This window comes from Equus quagga, chromosome 14 (genome assembly GCF_021613505.1).
Source record: "Equus quagga isolate Etosha38 chromosome 14, UCLA_HA_Equagga_1.0, whole genome shotgun sequence".
In the NCBI taxonomy this organism is placed as follows: Eukaryota; Metazoa; Chordata; class Mammalia; order Perissodactyla; family Equidae; genus Equus; species Equus quagga.
The window spans coordinates 42,095,296-42,115,738 of NC_060280.1; the positions used below are offsets into that span (position 1 = coordinate 42,095,296).

The window sequence follows — 20,443 nt, forward strand, 5'->3', positions numbered from 1 at the left end:
TCAGACTAAACCTGATCCTATTTCTTAGTCTACATATATCAGCTTGTCACAAGTTGCCTTTAAACAAGATCTTAAATCACTACTTAAAAACAACGATTAGCATTGTTTTATTCTGTAATAATTACAGGAACATCGCTCATTTATAGCTGTATCCAGTATCTAGCATATGGTAGTTTTCCCAATAAATATGCATTGAATGAATAACTAAATGAATGCTGGGTTTCGGGTAAATTATGAGTTAAAAGAATTATTTACATCTTAGACTCTTGAAAGTTATTTCCTTAAGAATCAATTTAGCCATTTTCTATCTTATACATTATTTTGTTACAATATTTTCTAATAATTCCCATGGATCTGCAAGAAGGCTCAGTAGAAAAATGGTTTCAGTATCTATTCTGTCATATCAGCCTGGAAGGGGAGGGCAGGAAGGTGAACCTCTGAAATATGAAGCACTTGTATTTATGAAATTCATTCTACTTTTCTTTTTTTAAAAAAGATTCCCTGTTTTCTGCTGTGAAAAACTTCTCAGAGGCTGCTTCAGATTTTCACAGAAGACTTACCCAAGTTGATCTTAATGAGTAAGTTTCAAATGTAAAGCTCCCTACTGTTTTGAAAAGCAATCTGCTTACTCGACTGAACTGTGTACACTCATGTAAGCATTCAGCTCTAAATCACTGCTACTCAGATCATGGTCTGCAAACCAGCAGCATCAGCGTCACCGGGAAGCTTGTCAGAAAGGCAGAATATCAGACCCCACCCAAGACCGACTCAATTAGAGTGCTGCACTTTAACAAGCTCTCCAGGTGGATTGTATTCACATGAAAGTTCGAGGAGCATTGCTCTAAATCGTAGACTAAAACTTCATCCCAACACAAGGGCCAAAGAGACATGCCTTTAGGAGTTTACATGATAAGAATTCTGACTATAGCTGGAAATTCATAGTTCTGCAGCTTTAAGTGCCTTTGTAGTATATTTCACTACAGGCCTAATACTCCTATGACCAGTGTAGAAATTCTTTTTTTATTGATATTTTTCTGCATTTCATTTAACCTGTTGCTACTTTTAGGTTGAAAAATAAAAGTTGCACTCAAAGCATTATTTAATAAGCATAAATTTTTCCACAGTACAGTCCATGTCATATTTCTTTATTTTTTCAGAGTCAATCAGAATAAGCTTTCCCACCTCCCATATTGCCAGAAAGCTTTCCAGTCATTTTGAGGGGCTCACACAGTACCCCAAAAAGAGAGTTGGCAGATTCTGAGTGGGAATCTACCATTCTGTAGGCAGCTGTCTGCCAACTTCTTGCAGGCTCCTGCAACTTTCCTTTGTTCTTCACTGTTCAGCCTTTATTCTGCTTCTTTCCTCCACAGTAGAAGTGAATGGCTTATCAAGAACAACTGGATAGTACGCCTTGTCTACCTTTGCAAGAGGCCTGGATATCCTTCTAGAAAGAATTAAAAATGTCTTTCACTTCTTTCTGATCAATCTGTGGTCTTGAAAAACAAAACAAACCATTTTGCAATAGGTCTCTCTGCTTATTATAAATATTAGAAAGATGTCCCTGCTAGTATATGTAGCCTACCATGTAAAGCAATACTCTGTTACTATGCATTTTCTTAACTTCTAAAATCAATAGATTTTTATGTTCCCATTCCTTATCCTTATTTAATATTATTTTAAAATATGGTTCCGTGGTAAGAGTTATAATTATTCTCTCTCCTCAAAGTCCCATTGCAGTGAGAATCATGAATGACCAGTTGATGCTCCTGGAAAGAGCATTCATCGACCCCCTTGGTTTGCCAGGGAGGCAGTTCTATAGGTAAGGAAGCAACAGGTGTCCCACTAAAGGACACCAAATACCTCACTGACCCAAACCAGCCTCCCTAAGGTCAGCTTTAAACTACTGCCATCAGGTGAATGGAAGGTGAATATGTATGCTGAGAGGAACGTGGGTAAGATTATACATAACAGTATAAGTTGTAATATTAGAAAAATTAATTTCATATTGTTTATTGCTTTGCTGTAGATGTAAATGGTAAATGATAGTTGACAAAGAACTCTTTATAAGAAAATCTAAAAGCCCTAGGATCTCAAAGGGCGTCTTAGAGCTCATGTCATTCAAATTTCTACATGAATCTGTTCTATGAGATCTCAGCTAAGTAGTTATCCAGCCTCTGTTTGAATCTTCCATTGATGAGAAGCTTACTATCTCATGCGGAAGTCCATTCCATTTTAGGAAAGGTCTACTTCATGGAAAGTTTTCTTTATAAAGATCTATTTCCCTGTAATTTTCTCCCTCTGATCCGTTCTGCTCTCCAGAGTCATACAGAGTAAGTCCAGATCTATTTCCATACATTTTAGGTTTTTGAAGCTGGCCACTAGGTTTCCCCTAAAGTATCCTCTTTTGTGTCTATATCTCTATGTTTTCTTTCAGTGTCTTAGCTGCATGCTTTTGGATAGCCTCGTTTTTCAAGGTACTTCTTAAACTACGGTTCCTTGGTAGAAAATCATAAAAGTCATACCATTTAGAATCAGAAAATCTGTGGTCTAGTTTACTTACACGTGTGATTTAGAGCAAGTCACTACTAGTTTTCTCATCTGAATTAAGATGGTGATAACTGCTACTTTACAAGGCTGTTTATCAGCAAATAACATATGCGAAAGACAGTTCTATATATTACCTTTCTTAGAAATATTAGTGATTAGTATTAACACTTAACTAACTATAAACACAGGCTTTTACAGCCCAGCTCTGTCACATGCTAAGAGTGACCTGGGCAATTACTTCTCCCAGCTTCAGGTTCCTCAGCTATCAATGGAGATTATAACTGCTTTCACCTCGTAAGTTTGTAGATTTAAGGAATGCAAAAGACTTAGCTCAGGAATCGATACACTCAGCAAATGGTTGCTATTTTTATAAAGTCATAAGTAATATGAACATAAATGTTTTATTGATACAAATGAAATAGCATCCATCAATTATTTACATAAATCAAAGAAATTGAAAGCAATGTATATGTTAATCCTCTCTTGCCTAGTCTTAGTCTATCTTTATATATTTATTTATATTATAAGCAAAACATCTCTATTTTGTCAAAATAAATTCAAACTCTGTAGAAGCCTATAGAATGAAAAGGGACAGTACACCTTCAGCATTCCCTCCTATAACCTGCACCCAGACACTTGTTATCCTTTCAGAGAAAATCACTGCTAAGAGTTTGGTGTGAATTTTTTAGTGCATTTATGTACAAATGTACATATATATCTATTCATCTCTTTTTACATAAATGGGACCATACATTATTTTGCAACTTGCTTTTTTTCTTAATACTTTATCTTAGAGATCTTTCCATGTCAGTGTATATAGTTTTAGCTCTTTCTTCTATCTGCTACATAGTGTTGCATTGTATGGTTTACATGTATAATTTTTTTAGTCCTGAATTTTCAATTGGATTTGTTTTTTCCCCAATTATTTACTATTATAAAAAGTACCACCACAGATGTCCTTGTGTCCTACTGGAACATTTTTTTAATATCTCTATAATCAACATCTGGGATTTCAGGCTTAAAGGGTAAACATATTTGAAATTTGATTAAGTAAATGCCAAACTGTTCTCTAAAAAGACTGTACTATATTTTAAAAATTTATTTGGAACTATTAACTGAATATTAAGACTCTATTCTAAAGCCAAGGGGAGAGGTGGTTTAAGATGGCGATGTAGGAAGATCCTGAACTCACCTCCTCCTATGAATACACTGAACCTATAGCTACATATGGAACAATTTCCTCTGTAAAGGCCTGAAAACTAACTGAGCAACTCCTTCACATCGGGCAAATGAGAAAAAGGTTACGTTGCAGCAGGAAGGAGAAGCTGAGACCCAGTCTCACCATAAACCCCACCACTGGCGTGGTAACCCACAATCAGAAGGGAACGCACAAACCTGGCGCTTCCTCGTGAAGAGCAAAGGGTTCGTACCCCAATTTGGGCGCCCAACTTTTAAGACTTGCACCTGAGAGGAGTTCTCAAAACATCTGGCCTTGAAAACCAATGGGGCTCATGTCTGTGACACCAAAAGGGCTGTAGCAAACTGAGAAACATCTCCTAAAGGGCTTGTGTGGACTCAGTCACTATAGGAAACCACCCTTTGAAAAGCACCCAGATTTTATGTGAAAGAGATTCATTTGCTAATCTTAAAGCATCAGCGAGAAGGGCAGAGGCCTGCAGGGATGCTCTCTGGATTAAGGCTGGTGGGCACCATCTTCACGCTCTCCTTCTGCCAAGCTCCAAAGTGTCAGTATCTCCCAGAGGGGAGCTTTTACCTGAATCTGGACCCAAGTTTTTACAGCTGCCACCCAGGGGATGCCACTTGAGTGCCTGGTTCTAGTGGCCAGAGGGGCTTGTGCTCCTAGGTCCCTCAGAACTGTTAACAATTGGAGAAATGGTGCTTGGCAGGCTACCATCCCCAGGGTATCGCACAGACAGCAGACTGAAACACACCACCAGTCTTTCTGAAAGAGGCCTATTTGCTTGTCCTAGAGCTTCAGCCTGAGGAGCAGGCTTGAGGTTTGGCACAAATCTAGAGGCCACAGAGATGCTCTCAGAGAATGTAGGCTGGGGAAATGCCATCTTTGTGCTCTCCCTCTGCCTTACTACAACTCTCTGGTATATCCCAGAAAGGAGCTCATACAGTTTTACAACTGTTGACACCTCCATATCACCTGGCTCTGGTGGCCACCAGGGCTTACACTTGTGGTCCCACAGGGTGGTATATATTTGCTTACTTTAAAAGCTGCTGCCTGAGGGGCTGGCTTCCAGTCAACCTGAAACTGAGGGCTGACTGAGATACTCCCCTTTGGTACACTGACCAGTCCTGGCACAGTCTAAACTACTGGGAGCTATTAAAAATAAAATAGGCTGTTGGGCAATCACAAAGGTATGAGAGACAGCCAAGAGCTAGGGCAAGTTTGAATGATAGGTTCATCTTCTACATGAAGACACTCCTTCAAGAGCAGGAGAGGTGGCTTTTCATCTAACGCATAGAGACCAACATAAAGAGTAAAAAGCAAAATGAGGAAACAGAGAAATATGTTCCGAACAAATGAACAAGATAAAACCTTAGGAAAAAACCTTAATGAAATGGACATAAGTAATCTACCTGATAAAGAGTTCAAAGTAATGGCCATAAAGATGCTCACTGAACTTGGGAGAAGCAAATGAACTGAACACACTGAAAATTTCAATGAAGAGATAGAAATTTAAAAAAGTACAAAATAGAAGTCACAGAGTTGAAGAATACAATAATTGAACTGAAAAATACAGTAGAAGGGTTCAACAGCAGACTAGATGAAGCAGAAGAAAGGATCAGTGAATTCAAATAGAGAGCAGTGGAACTCACCGAATCAGAGCAGTAAAAAGAAAAGATAATGAAAAAAAGTGACGTTATCTTAAGGGGCTCATGGGAAAACTTCAAACATAGTAACATTCACATCACAGGGGTCCCAGAAGAAGAGCAAGAGAAAGGGGCTTAAAACTTCCCTAACCTTGGGAAGGAAACAGACATCCAGGAAGCCCATAGTTCTAAATAAGATAAACCCAAAGAGACCCACATCAAGACACATTATAATTAAAATGTCGAAAGTTAAAGACAAGGAGAGAATCTTAAAAGCAGCAAGAGAAAATAACTTGTTATGCACAAAGGAACCCCCATAAGAATATGAGAAGATTTTTCAGCACAAACTTGGCAGGCCAGAAAGGAGTGGCATGATATATTCAAAGTGCTCAAAGAAGAAAACCTTCCAACCAAGAATGATCTGTCCAGCAAAGTTATCATTCAGAATCGAAGGGGAAAGTTTTCTAGACAAACAAAAGCTGAAGGAGTTCATCATCACTAAAGTAGCCTTACAGGAAATGTTAAAAGGAGTTCTTTAAGATGAAAAGAAAGGGCACTAATTAGTAACAAGAAAATATATGAAAGTATAAACCTCACTGGTAAAGGTAAATATATACTAGAGGTAGAGGATTAATATAAAGCTAGTATGAAGGTTAAAATACAAAAGTAGTAAAATAACTACAATTGTAGTAATTAAGAGATACACAGGATAAAAAGAAGTAAAATGTGACATCAAAAACATAAAATGTGGGGAGAGAAGAGTAAAAATGTAGAGCTTTAGGATGTGTTCAAATTTAAGTTGTTATCAAACTAAAATAGACTGTTATAGATACAAGTTGTTATATGTAAGCATCATGGTAACCACAAAGCAAAAACCTATAGTAGATACACAAAAGGTAATGAGAAAGGAATCTAGATACCATTAAGGAAAGTCATCAAACCACAAAGGAAGAAACCAAGAGAAGAAAGGAACAAAGAGGAACCACAAAACAGCCAGGAAACAATGAACAAAATGGCAATAAGTACATACTTATCAATAATTACTTTAAATGTAAATGGACAAGTTTTCCAATCAAAAGACATAGAATGGCTGAATGGATAAAAAAAAAACAAGACCCATCTACATGCCACCTATAAGAGATTCACTTCAGATGTAAGGACAGACAGAAAGTGAGTGGATCGAAAGTGAAAGGATGGAAAAAGACTTTCCATGCAAATGAAACCAAAAGAAAGTGAGGGTAGGGGCTGGCCCCATGGCCAAGTGGTTAAGTTTGCGTGCTCCACTTCTGTTGCCCAGGGTTTCACTGGTTTAAATCCTGGATGTGGACATGGCACGGCTTGTCAGGCCATGCTGAGGCAGCATCCCACATACCACAACTAGAAGGACCCACAACTAAAAATACACAACTGTGTACTGGGGGGCTTTGGAGGGAAAAAGGAAAAATAAAATAAAATAAAAAGAAAGTGAGGGTAGCTATACTTGTATCAAACAAGATACTTTAAAGAAAACGTTGTAGTAAGAGACAAAAAAGGGTGTTACACAATGGTAAAGGGGTCAATCCAAGAAAAGGATACAACATTTGTAAATATTTATGAACTTATCTAGGAGCAACTAAATATGTAAAGCAAGTATTAACAGACCTAAAGGGAGAAACAGATAGTAATACAGTAATAGTAGAGGTCAAGTCAAGAAAGAAACACCAGCCTTAAACAACATGTTAGACCAAATGGACTTAAAAGACATATACAGAACATTCCACCCAAAAGCAGAACACACATTCTTCTCAAGTTCACATGGAATATTCTCCAGGGTAGATCATATGTTATGCCACAAAACAAGTCTCAACAAATTTAAGAAGATTGAAATCATATCAAGCATCTTTTCTGACCACAGTGGTTTGAAACTAGAAATAAATTACAAGGAGAAAACTGGAAAATTCACAAATATGTGGAGATTAAACAACATGCTACTGAACAACCGATGAATCAAAAGAGAAATAAAAAAATATCTTGACAGAGACAAAAATGGAAATACAACATGCCAAAATTTATGGAAAGAGGCAAAAGCAGTTCTAAGAGGAAAGTTCATAGTGATAAATACCTACCTCAAGAAACAAGAAAAATTTCAAATAAACAACCTAGCATTGCACCCCAAGGAACTAGAAAAAGAAGAAAAAATGAAGTCCAAAGTTAGTAGAAGGAAGCAAATAAAGATAAGAGTGGAAATAAATAGAGACTAAAAACACAACAGAAAAGATCAATGAAACTAAGAAATAGTTCTTTGAAAACATAAACAAAATTGACAGACCTTTAGCTAGACTCACCAAGACAAAAAGAGGGCTAAAATAAATAAAACCAGAAGTGAAAGAGGTAACGTTACAACTGAAACCAAAGAAATACAAAGATCATAAGAAACTACTATGAAAAATTATAAGCCAACAAATTGGACTACCTAGAAGATATGGATGAATTCCCAGAAACATACAACCTTTCAGGACTGAATCATAAATAGAAAATCTGAATAGACCAACTACCAGTAAGGAGATTGAATCAGTACTAAAAACCATCCCAAGAAACAAAAGTCCAAGACTAGACAGCTTCACTGGTGAATTCTACCAGACATTCAAAGAAGAATTAACACCAGTCCTTGTCAAACTCATCCAAAAAGCTAAAGAGAAGGGAACACTTCAAAACTCATTTTATGAGGCCAGCATTACCCTGATACCAAAACCAGATAAGGATAACACAAAAAAAGAAAATTACAGGCCTGTATCCCTGATGAATATGGATGCAAAGATCCTCCATAAAATATTAGCAAACCAAATTCAACAATACATTAAAAGGATCATATACCATGACCAAGAGGGATTCATTCCAGGGATGCAAGGATGGTTCAACATCCACAAATAAATCAATGTGATACACCACCTTAAAAAAATGAAGAAGTGACATCAGCATCATGGTGGTGTGACTCATTCCCTTTATCTATTCCCTCTAAGTTACAACCAATGGAACATCCATAGACCAACACAGGATCCTTTACTCCACACAACAAAATGCCTGAGAGATCCACACATCTGTACATCTGAAGGAGGGTAGACTCTCCCTTGTGGAGATAGCAGAACCAGGGGGTGGTGGCAGCTGCTCCTGGGATGAGAGGCTCCAAAAACACGTCAGGTGCACACAACCAGAGGCTCTAGGAACTGTGGCAGCACCCACATCACCCTGGCAGTGGTGGCTGTATCTAAGACAGTGCTACCCCCAGCAGTGGTGATGGCACCCTCGACCTGAGGTTCCAGGAACTGTGCTGGCTTCTGAGACCAGAGGCTTCAGAAACCAAGGTAGCACCTACAATCAGAGGCTCCAGGAACTGCAGTGGCACTTGCGAACCAGCACTCCCTACCCAGTAGCAACAATGCCTTTGACCCTGGCACTCCCAGCAGTGGAGGTCACGTTTTATTTTTTTTATTATTTTTTATTCTTCTTCCCAAACCCCTCAGTACATAGTTATATATTCTAGTTGTAGGTCCTCTGGCTCTGCTATGTGGGACACCACCCCAACATGGCTTGATGAGTGGTGCCAGGTCCACACCCAGGATCCACCAGTGAAACCCTGGGCCACCAAAGTGGAGCATGTGAACTTAACCAGTCAGCCACAGGTCTAGCCCTTGGCAGCTGCATTTTAGATCTTGGTGTCCACAGCAGCAGTGGCCACAAACTGAAGCTCCAGGAACTGTGGCAGCATCAGCAACTGGAGGCTCCAGGAACCCCAATGGCACCCACAACCTAAAGACCCTCTGCCCGGCAGGGGTGCTGATGACCTCAGCTTGCCTGGCTGCAGTGGCAACACCTGAGAACCTGATGCCCTCAGCAGTGGTGGTGCCAGCACCCCCAGAAAACCCAGTAGCAGCAGTGGTGGCTCCTGCCATCCTGGACCCCCAAGTCACAGCAGGAGCCACAACCCCAGTGTCTCCACCCACAGGGGCAGCACCTACAAACCAGACAACCTCTGAGGCAGAGGTTCCCATGACCTAGCTTCCACCCTCTCCTTCCCCCTCCCCTTGCTGTGGTGGTGGAGCCCGCAACCCTGGAAGCAGCAAGATACCAGCAATCTCAGTGGCACAAGCAGTGGCAACAAGGGTAATGAAAACACCTCTGGCAGAGGCAGTAGAGTATGGAAAGAGCTGTCTTTAAAATATAACCAGAGGCAGCTCAGAATCAAAGTAAACAAAGCCTTACCAAAATAAGAAAGGTGTTCACTACTAAAAATGCACCAGTGAAGGAAAACTCATCAAGCAACATTAAAAATTATGGTTACATAGTATCACAAAAAGAAGATGACGATTCTCCAGAAACCAAACTTGAAGTCATGGAAGATTGCAATTTAACTCATAGAGAATTCAAAATAGCATTCATAAAGAAATTCAATGAGCTACAAGAAAACTCAGAAAGTTCAGTGAACTCAGGAATAAAATTCATTATTAGAAGTATTTACTGAAGATATTGAAACTCTAAAAAAGAAAGAAACAGAAATTCTGGAGCTGCAGGACTCAATAAATCAGATGAAGAATACACTAGAAAGCATTGGAAATAGAGCAGACCATATGGAAAAGAGAATTAGCAACCTCAAATGTGGAAGAGGAGAGACAACTAACATGTTTTAAAATTAAGAAGCTCTACAAGAAATATGTGACAAATATATTACAAAAAGCAACATAAGGCTAATGGGTATCTCAGAAGGAGAATACAAGGAGAAGAGAGTGGAGAGCTTAGTTAACAAAATGATAGCTGAGAACTACCCACTCTTTGAGAAGTACCTGGATATACAATTACATGAAGCTAACAGAACATTTAATTATCTCAACACAAAAAGACCTTCTCCAAGATATATTTTATTGAAACTGTCAGAAGTCAATGACAAAGAATTTTAAATAGAGCCAAGGAAAAAAAGACAGTAACCTTCAAAGGAACTCCCATTAGGCTATTAGCAGAATTCTCAGCAGAAATTCTGCAGACCAGGAGAGGGTGGAATAACATATTCAAAATATTGAAAGATAAATACTGCTGGCCAAGAATACTCTATCCAGCAAAGTTATCCTCCAGACATGAAAAAGAAATAAAGGCTTTCCCAGACAAAAGCTGAGGGAGTTCACTACCCACTAGACTTGCCTTATAAGAAATGTTGAAAGGAGCTCTTCTACCAGAAATGAAAGTGAAAAAGTACACACAACTTTGAGTAAAGTAATAAGTAAACAGAACCAGAAAATTGCAAAGCTATTGCAGAATAGGGTGTTAAACACTTAATTGTAGCATAAAGGTTAAAGGGAAAAAACTAATTAAAAATAACTAAAGCTACTTCAATATGGTAATGAGCTCACAACATAAAAAGGGATAATGTGGACAACAAAAACATAAAAGGGGAAGAGGAAAAGGATGAACCCTGTATAGGAAAATGAAAATAAGATACTATCAGCAGAAAAAAGACAATTTTATCTGTGAGATATTGTAAACAAACTGCATCGTAACCATAAAACAAAAATCTAGAGTGGACACACAAAACAAAAAAAAAATGAGAAAAACATCATAGAAAATGACTAAAAAAAAAAGGCATATAGAAACACAAGGGAAAAGAAACAATGGAGATATAGAGCAACCAGAAAACAAGATAAAATGGCAGTAGTAAGTCCTTATATATCAATAAAAACCTTAAATGTAATTGGATTGAACTCACTAATCAAAAGACACAGAGTAGCTAGATGGATTAAAAAACAAGACCAAACAATATGCTGCCTTCAGGAGACTCATCTGAGCTCAAAGCCAAACATAGGCTCAAAGTGAAGGGATGAAAGATGATAATCCAAGCAAATGGCAACCAAAAGAAAGTGGGTATAGCCATACTTACATCAGACTAAATAGATTTCAAGCCAAATAAGGCAACAAGAGACAAAGATAGACATTATATAATGATAAAGGTGACAACCCATCAAGAAGGCATGACATTTATTAATATATATGCACCCAACATAGGAGCACCAAAATATATAAAGCAACTGCTAACAGACCTAAAGGGAGAAATTGACAGCAATACAACAAAAGTAAGGGACTTTAACACCCTACTTACGTTGATGGATAGATCATCCAGACAGAGAGTCAACAACGAAAAATTGGCCTTGAATAACACATTAGACCAGATAGACTTAATAGATATATACAGAACATTCCATCCAAAAGCAGAGTACACATTCTTCTCAAGTACACATGGAACATTCTCAAGGATAGACTATACATTGGGAAACAAAACACGTCTCAATAAATTTAATAATGAAATCATATAAAGTATCTTTTCTGATCAAAATGGTATAAAACTAGGAATCAACTAAAGAAGACTGGAAATCACAAATATGTGGAGATTAAACAACATGCTACTGAAGAGCTATTGGATCAATGAAGAAACCAAAGGAGAAATAAAAAAATACATGGAGATAAATAAAAATGAAAATACGACATACCAAAATCTTTGGGATACAACAAAAGTTGTACTAAAAGGGAAGTTTATAGCAAAATAGGTCTACCTCAAGAAACAAAAAATTCTCAGTCTAACCTTACACAAAAAAGAACTAGAAAAAGAACAAGTGAACTCAAAGAAAGTTGAAGGAAGGAAATAGAAACCACAGAGGAAATAAACAGAAACTAAGGAGACAGTAGAAAAGATCAATAAAACTAAGACCTTGTTCCTTGAAAAAATAAACAAAATTGAAAACCTTTAGCTAAACTCACTAAGAAAAAGAGAAGCCTCAAATAAATAAAATCAGAAATGAAAGAGCAGAAGTTACAGTGGATACCCTAGAAATACAAAGGATCACAAGAGACTAATACAAACAGCTATACACCAACAAATTAGAAAATCTAAAAGAAATGGATAAATTTTTAGAATCAAACAACCTTCCCAGACTAAACCATGAAAAAATAGAAAATATTTTAGACCAATCTTTCCAAAAGAGATTGAAACAGTAATCAAAACTTCCTAACAAACGAAAGTCCAGGACCAGGCAACTTCCCTGGTGAATTCTACGAAACTTCAAAGAAGATTTAACATTTATCCTTCTCAGACTGTTCCAAAACACTGAAAAGGAAAGAACACTTCTTCCTAATTCATTGTAAGACCAACATCACCTTGATACCAAAACCAGATAAAGATAACACAAAAAAAGAAAATTACAGGTCAATATCTCTGATCAACTTAGATGCAAAAATCCTCAACAAAACATTAGCAAACCAAATACAACAATACATTAAAAAGGATCGTAACACCATGACAAGTGGGCTTTATTTCAGGGATGCAAGGATAGTTCAACATCTGCAAGTCAATCAACATGATACACCACAGTAACAAATTAAAGGATAAAAATCATATGATCATCTCAATAGATGCAGAAAAAGCATCTGACAAGATTAAGCATCCATTTATGATAAAAAAAACTCTTGAAAAATGGGTACAGAAGAGAAGTACATCAACATAATAAAGGCCATCTATGATAAACCTACATCTAAATCATACTCAATGGTGAGAAACTGAGAGCTTTTCCTCTAAGATCAGGAAGAAGACAAGGATGCCCACTCTCACCACTTTTACTCAACATACTGCAAGTCCCAGCCAGAGCAGTGAGGCAAGAAAAAGAAAGAAAAGGGATCCAAGTTGAAAAGGAAGAGTAAAACTGTCACTATTTGTGGACTCCATGATTTTATATAGAGAGAACCCTAAAGACTCCACCAAAAACTATTAAAAATAATAAACGACTATAGTAAAGTGGCAGAATACACAATCAATATAGAAAAATCTGTTGCATTTCTATATGCCAACAACAAACTATCAGAAAGAAAAATTAAGAAAACAATCCCATTTACAATTTAAAAAGTAAAATAAAATACCTACTAATAAATTTAACCAAGGATGTGAAATACTTGTATGCTGAAAACTAAGACATTGCTGAAAGAAATTGAAGTAGACACAAAGAAATGGAAATATATTCCATGCTCACGGATTGGAAGAATTACATTGTTAAAATGTCCATATTATCTAAAACAATCTAAGATTCAGTGCAATCCCTATCAAAATCCTACTGGCATTTTTCACAGAAATAGAACAAGAAAATCCTAAAATTTATATGGAACCAAAAAAGATTCTGAAAGAGCCAAAGCAATTCTGAGAAAAAAGAACAAAGCAGAAGGTATCACACTCCCTGATTTCAAACTACACTACAAAGCTATAGTAACCAAAATAGTATGGTATTGGCAGAAAAACAGACACACAGATAAATGGAACAGAATTGAGAGCCCAGAAATAAACCCCCATACATATAGACAATTAATTTATGACAAAGGAGCCAAGAGTATACAATGGAGAAAGTAGTCTATTCAATAAATGGTGTTGGGAAAACTGGACAGCCACGTGCAAAAGAGTGACACTAGACCACTACTTTAACACCATACAGAAAAATGAACTCAAAATGAATTAAAGATTAAGTGTGGGGCTGGTCCAGTGGTATAGTTGTTAAGTTTGTGTGCTCTGCTTCAGTGGCTCAGGGTTCACAGGTTCCGATCCCAGGCGTGGACCTAGCACCACTCATGAAGCCACACTGTGGCAGCATCCCACGTAAAATAGGATTGATTGGCACAGACGTTAGCTCAGTGACAATCTTCCTCAAGCAAAAAGGGGAAGATTGGCAACAGATGTTAGCTCAGGGCCAGTCTTCCTCAGCAAAAAGAGGAGGTTCAGCAGCAGATGTTGGCTCAGGACTTATCTTCCTCAAAAAAAACCCCCAAATAGGGGCTGGCCCTGTGGCCGAGTGGTTAAGTTCGCGCACTCCGCAGCAGGCGGCCCAGTGTTTCGTTGGTTCGAATCCTGGGTGCGGACATGGCACTGCTCGTCAGACCACGCTGAGGCGGCGTCCCACATGCCACAACTAGAAGAACCCACAACGAAGAATACACAACTATGTACCGGGGGGCTTTGGGGAGAAAAAGAAAAAATAAAATCTTAAAAAAAAAAAAAAAAACCCAAATACACTTTTTGTAACTATGTAAGGTGACCAGTGTTAACTAGACTTATTGTGGTGATCATTTGGCAATATATACAAATATCAAATCATTATGTTGTATACCTGAAATTTATATAATGTTATATGTCAATTATACATCAATAAAAAATTTTAAAAAGCCAGATAATACTGCTGTGTTTCAGTCTGCAGTGGTATGGAAATAAGTTTTCCCTTCCTGATTATAAGGATTACTTTTTAACTGAATATATGTTACACACTTCCACTTTCCCCAGTAACTCTAAAAAGAAATGTAGCTATAATATTAATACCAGCTACCTAGAATTTTTCATTTTTTAAATAATTTATTTCAAAACTTTTTTTCCTCATCTGGCAATGTAGATCAGGTTAAAAACAGCTTGTGAATCTTTTTAAAATGTATTTTCTTTATGGAGGTAACATTGGTTTATAATGTTATATAAATTTTAAGTGTACATCATATTTCGATTTCTGTGTAGACTATAGCATGTTCACCACCCAAAGATTAATTACCATCTGTCACTGTACACAGATGCCCTATCACCTCTTTCACCCTCCCTCCTCCCCGCTTCCCGTCTGTTAACCACCAGTCTAATCTCTATGTATTCATTTGTTGTTATCTTCTACTTATGAGTGAAATCAAACAGTATTTGACTTTCTCTGATTTATTTCCCTTAGCACAATACCTCAAGGTCTATCCATGTTGTCACAAATGGCAAGATTTCATCCTTTTTATAAAGCTGAGTAGAATTGCATTGTGTATATACACCACATCTTTATTTATTCATCCACTGATCCCACTTAGGTTGTTTCCAAATCTTGGCTATTGTGAATAATGTTGCAGTGAACACAGAGGTGCAAATATCTTTACACATTCATGTTTTCGTGTTCTTTGGATAAATACCCAGAAGTCGAATAGCTGGATCATGTGGTAGTTTTATTCCTAATCTTTTGAGGAATCTCCATACTGTTTTCCATAGTGGCTGCAGCAGTTTGCACTCCCACCAGCAGTGGATGAGGGTTCCCTTCTCTCCACACCCTCTCCAACACTTGTTATTTCTTGTCTTGTTAATTACAGCCCTTCTGACAGGTGTGAGGTGATAGCTCATTGTAGTTTTGATTTGCACTTCCCTAATAATTATTGATATTGAACATCCTGTTTCTTGTGCCTTTGTAGATCTTTTAAAACCTGAGATTAAAAAGTTTCAGTATACATATTGGATCAATGCCATTTTTAAGTTATGTTATTTCATAAACTTCAAAAAAGGATAGTAGATTACCAGATTTCTAGTGGAATAAAATTTTTTTACCACTTAGAATTGATAAATATTGGATAAAAATATCAGAGTAATCCAATGTGTACATATATGTATTATATAGGTGTATATATTATATGTATTTATTATAACTTCATAGTGTGATTAATAATGAAAGAATCAGTAAAAATTGCACATATTTTAAAATGTTTTTACTGTGAATATATTTAAAACATCTTAAAATTCAGAAGTGTAAATGTTCACTGCAGAATAAAAAGCATGAGTTACATTAATCTCTGAAAACTTGAGTTGTGGGTAATACACTGAAACTATCACAAGAAAGGCAAATATCCTTCATTGAGCATATTTTAGACATTCTAATACTCTTGTCATTTTTTTTCTTTAAGGAAGTTCCTTAAACTTAATGGCTCTATGTGGCAGGCAAAATAATGATCTCCCAAAGATGCCCATTCCCTAATACCCAGAGCCTGTGAATATGATAGGTTACGTGGCAAAGAAGAATTAAGGTTGCAGATAGAATTCAGGTTTGTAGTCAACCGACCTTATGAAAGGGAAGTTTTCCTGGGTTATCCAGGTAGGCCCAATGATGTGATCAGAGGGGTCTTTTATAGTGGGAGCGAGAGGCAGAACAGAAAGGTAGAGTGATGCCGTGTGAAGGGGCCTCACTCTGACCTGCTGTTGCTGGTTTTGCAGATGGAGAAATGAGGGAGGCCTCTAGAAGACAGAAAACAGCAGGCAAATGGATTCTCCCCTAGAGCCTCCAGAAAAGCATGTGGCCCTGCTGACACCTTGATTTTAGCCTAGTGAGACCCATATCAGATGCTAACTGACAGTACTATAAGATAACAAAATCGTGGAATACAAGTTTCTTTCATTATTGTTTTTTAAGGTCTGAAGAAGATTGGGAACAGCTGTCATTGTTGAATCTCTCAAAAAAGGCAACACAAAAATAAAAGTTTTTTTCAGTCTCCTCTCTCATTAAATATGTCCATAAAGCATACATGTTATCACTGTTTGTGGGCATGTCCAGGCAGTTAGACAAACCTACTTTCTTCCAACTATATGGGTTAGCAACATATGATTCATGAGACATGTCCTAGCAAATGCATACTGTCAGCTCCTTTCTTTGCTTAAAATTATACCATTACATAAGTATCTCAAGTCAATTATACAGTCATGTGCCACATAACGACATTTCAGTCAATGGCAGACCAAATATATGACGGTGGTCCTATAAGATTAGTAACATATAGCCTAGATGTGTAGCAGGCTATACCATCTAGGTTTGTGTAAGTATACTCTGTGATGTTCACACGACAACAAAATCACCCAAGAATGCATTTCTTAGAATGTATCCCTGTCATTAAGTGACTCATGACTGTACGTGTCTTTATTTAGGAGTAACAAAAGTGAATGCCATGAGGAGACACAGAATACTCACTAAGACGTAGTCTATCAAAAGGGAGTGACTAAAGAAAAAGCATCTAAAATGTCATATATGTATACTCTTTAGCTCAACCTGCCTTCTTTATGTTTTTTTCTGTTAGGCACATCATCTTTGCTCCAAGTAGCCACAACAAATATGCTGGAGAATCATTTCCTGGGATATACGATGCTATGTTTGATATTGAAAATAAAGCAGACCCTCGTTCCGCCTGGACAGAAGTAAAGAAACACATTTCTGTTGCAGCCTTTACAATTCAAGCAGCAGCAGGGACTCTGAAAGAAGTGTTATAATAAGGTCTCAGCCAAGTGACTAGCCATTAAAAACTGTTACTGAAAGTCTGAGGATAAAATCCATCTTTCTTTCTAATAACTCATGAAGCCAGAGTCTTCTAAAATCTTGCTTTTCATGTCATGTTTATTTTAGACTTCCACCTTGTTCATCTGCAAAGAGTTTTTTGCCTCTTTAAAAATTCATAACTTCATCAGCAAAGTGTTAATGTAATAAAACAAAACAAAAAACTCCGGTCATGTGGCAGAAAGAGAGAAAGTAACTAAAAATTCCCTAAAATAAAATATGGCAAGGAACTTGAACTTTCAGACATTGCTGGTAGGAATGTAAAACCGTAAAACCACTCTGGAAAACAGTTTGGCGGTTTCTTATGAAGTTAAATAAATATAGTTACTTTATGACTCCAAAATTCCACTTGTAGGTATTTACTAAAGAAAAGCAAAAACATAATCACAAGAAGACTCTTACATGCATGTTCATAGCAGTTTAAAAAGGAAACAACCCAAATGTCCATCAACAGATGAGTGGATAAATTGTGGTATGCTCACAATGGAATATGGCTCAGCAATGAAAATGAGATAGCTGCCAATACATGTAATATTATTGGCAGACATTGTTGAGGGAAAGAAGCCAGAAACAAGAGAATACTTCGTATATGATTCTATTTATATGAAGAAGAGGCAAAACTAATCTATGGTGTTCGAAATTAGATGGGTGATTGCCTGAGGCAAGTAAGGAGAGGGAGGAGATTGGCTGCAAAGAGGCATAGGGAAACTTTCTGGGATGATGGGCATTTTCTGTATCTTGATCTGGGTGATGGTTACACAGGCATATACATTTGTTAAACCTCCTAAAACTGTAAACTTAAAATGTGTGAAAATTTTACCTCAATAAATTCGATTATCAAAAAAACAGTCTGGCAGGGAAACTGGAATAACACACTTTCTCTTATGAGATCACTGTGGAGTGCCAAATGGTAAGGAAAAAAGTGAATAATATCCATACTCTTGATAACTTCAATTCTACTGAATAATACATAAGTCTGATAGGTAAAGAAAATACTTGCCACAAATCTTCATACTCTGACTCCTATAAAGAAAAACGGAAATCAGCATTGGCAAACTTTTATGCAGAGCCTAATGACTCAGAATTATGGGTAAGCTGTGATGAAAACTTCAACAAGCTTGATTCTTCAGTTACTTTGCCTTTTAAAAAGAGTTGAGAATCAAAAATTGAAAGACCTTTTATAGGCAGGCACACTAACTACAATAAGGATTGACAACTCAAAGTCTGACTGTAAGGAGAAACTACCCCTGCTAGCCTTGCTCACTGACCAACAATACAATTTAATTTAACGAACAGTGGAAGTATTTAGTTTAGGGACAAAATTTTCATATATATTTCAATATTACCATAAGGTATCACACTGATTCTCCACAATAAAATAAGTGGCATGCACAGAAATGCCTTAAGTCATAATGATAAATTTTAAATAGGATCTATTCCTTCTGCTTAAAGAGGCAATAGAGTATTCTGCTTAAAAAAGACCGTAAAGTATATTATTTATACAGTATAAATTTATAAAGCATATAAAATTAAGGCTTTTGTAAAAATAGTTTCAGCAAATCTAGGGATTTAACTTCACTACCATACCATATTACCTTGGTACAACACTTTATTTTAGGGTAAAGAGGAGTAACTGTCTTTAATTTTTGCCTTAAAGCATTATGTTGTAGATAGGATACTGAGTTAAGACCCATAAGTCACACGTTTCCACTATCCAACTGAGTAAATCATTACATATTTCTAGGCATCAGTCTCCTCATTCTCCAACTCTATTATATCATTTTTAAAGAGGACAAAACACAAAAGTTTCTCTCTTTTTGTCTTCTTCCTGCTGGTAGCTTTCCTGAAGAAAGATATGGGTTGCTAAAACAGCAAGTGTAGTTGGAAATATTAGTTTGGAGGAAAACAGTAACACTTGCAACTTATTGTTCCCTTTAATTGGTAAGTTATTTTGTTTTTTATCATATTTAATCAACAGCTGATCATTACAACAAGTGATTATGTGGCATGCACTGTAATCAATCTAGGATATTAGATATAGAAATACATGCTACCATTTGTCCAATACACAGAACATGTGTTTGACCTATTTTTTAAAAACTTTTTCCCCTAGGACTATTTTATCTATGAGATGTTTTATGTAAGCCATCTAGCAACCACACAGCAAAAATCTAGAGTCACAAAACAAAGTAAGGGAGAAACTGAGCAAATCACTATGGAAAACCATCACTTTACAAAGGTAGACAGAAAGAGGGAAAAAGAAACAAAGGAGATACAAAACAACCAGAAGGCAAATGGTAAGATGGCAGTAGTAAGTCATTACATATCAATAATCACTCTAAATATAAATGGATTAAATTCGCCAATCAAAAGGCATCAACCTAAAGGCTGGCTGGATTAAAAAACCAAAACTATATGTTGTCTAAGGAAAGTCATTTCAGCTCTAAAGAAACACACAGGCTCAAAGTGAAGGAAGGAAGAGGGTATTCCATGCAAGTCGAAACCAAAAGAAAGTGGGCACAGCCATTCTTATATCAGACAAAAGAGACTTCAAGCCAAAATAAGAAATGAGGAAGGTCATTATATAATGATAAAAGAGTCAATACATCAAGAAGATGTAACAATCATAAATATATACACACCCAACATTGGAGCACTGAAATATATTAAGCAAAAACTAACAGATATAAGGGAGAAATAGACAACAATGCAATAATAGTAGGAGACTTCAATACCCCACTATCAGCAATGGATAGATTATCCAAACAAAATTAGCAGGAAATGTTGGAATTGAACCGTACTCTAGATAAATGACTTAACAGATATATAGAGAACGTTCCATCCAACAGGAGCAGAATGCACATTCTTCTCGCGTGCACGTGGAACATTTTCCAGGATAG

General features: G+C 36.9%; 1 protein-coding gene across 1 annotated transcript in view; it reads left to right on the forward strand.

Annotated features, from left to right (window-relative positions):
* NAALAD2 (N-acetylated alpha-linked acidic dipeptidase 2) overlaps positions 1–18,377 on the forward strand; it is a 56,266-nt gene extending 37,889 nt beyond the window's left edge. The window contains exons 17-19 of the mRNA XM_046684728.1: positions 497–578; positions 1,727–1,819; positions 17,290–18,377. Coding sequence (XP_046540684.1) covers positions 497–578; positions 1,727–1,819; positions 17,290–17,479 — 365 coding nt within the window. The 3' untranslated portion in view covers positions 17,480–18,377. The remainder of the gene's footprint in view (positions 1–496; positions 579–1,726; positions 1,820–17,289) is intronic.
* The last annotated feature ends 2,066 nt before the right edge of the window (positions 18,378–20,443 follow it).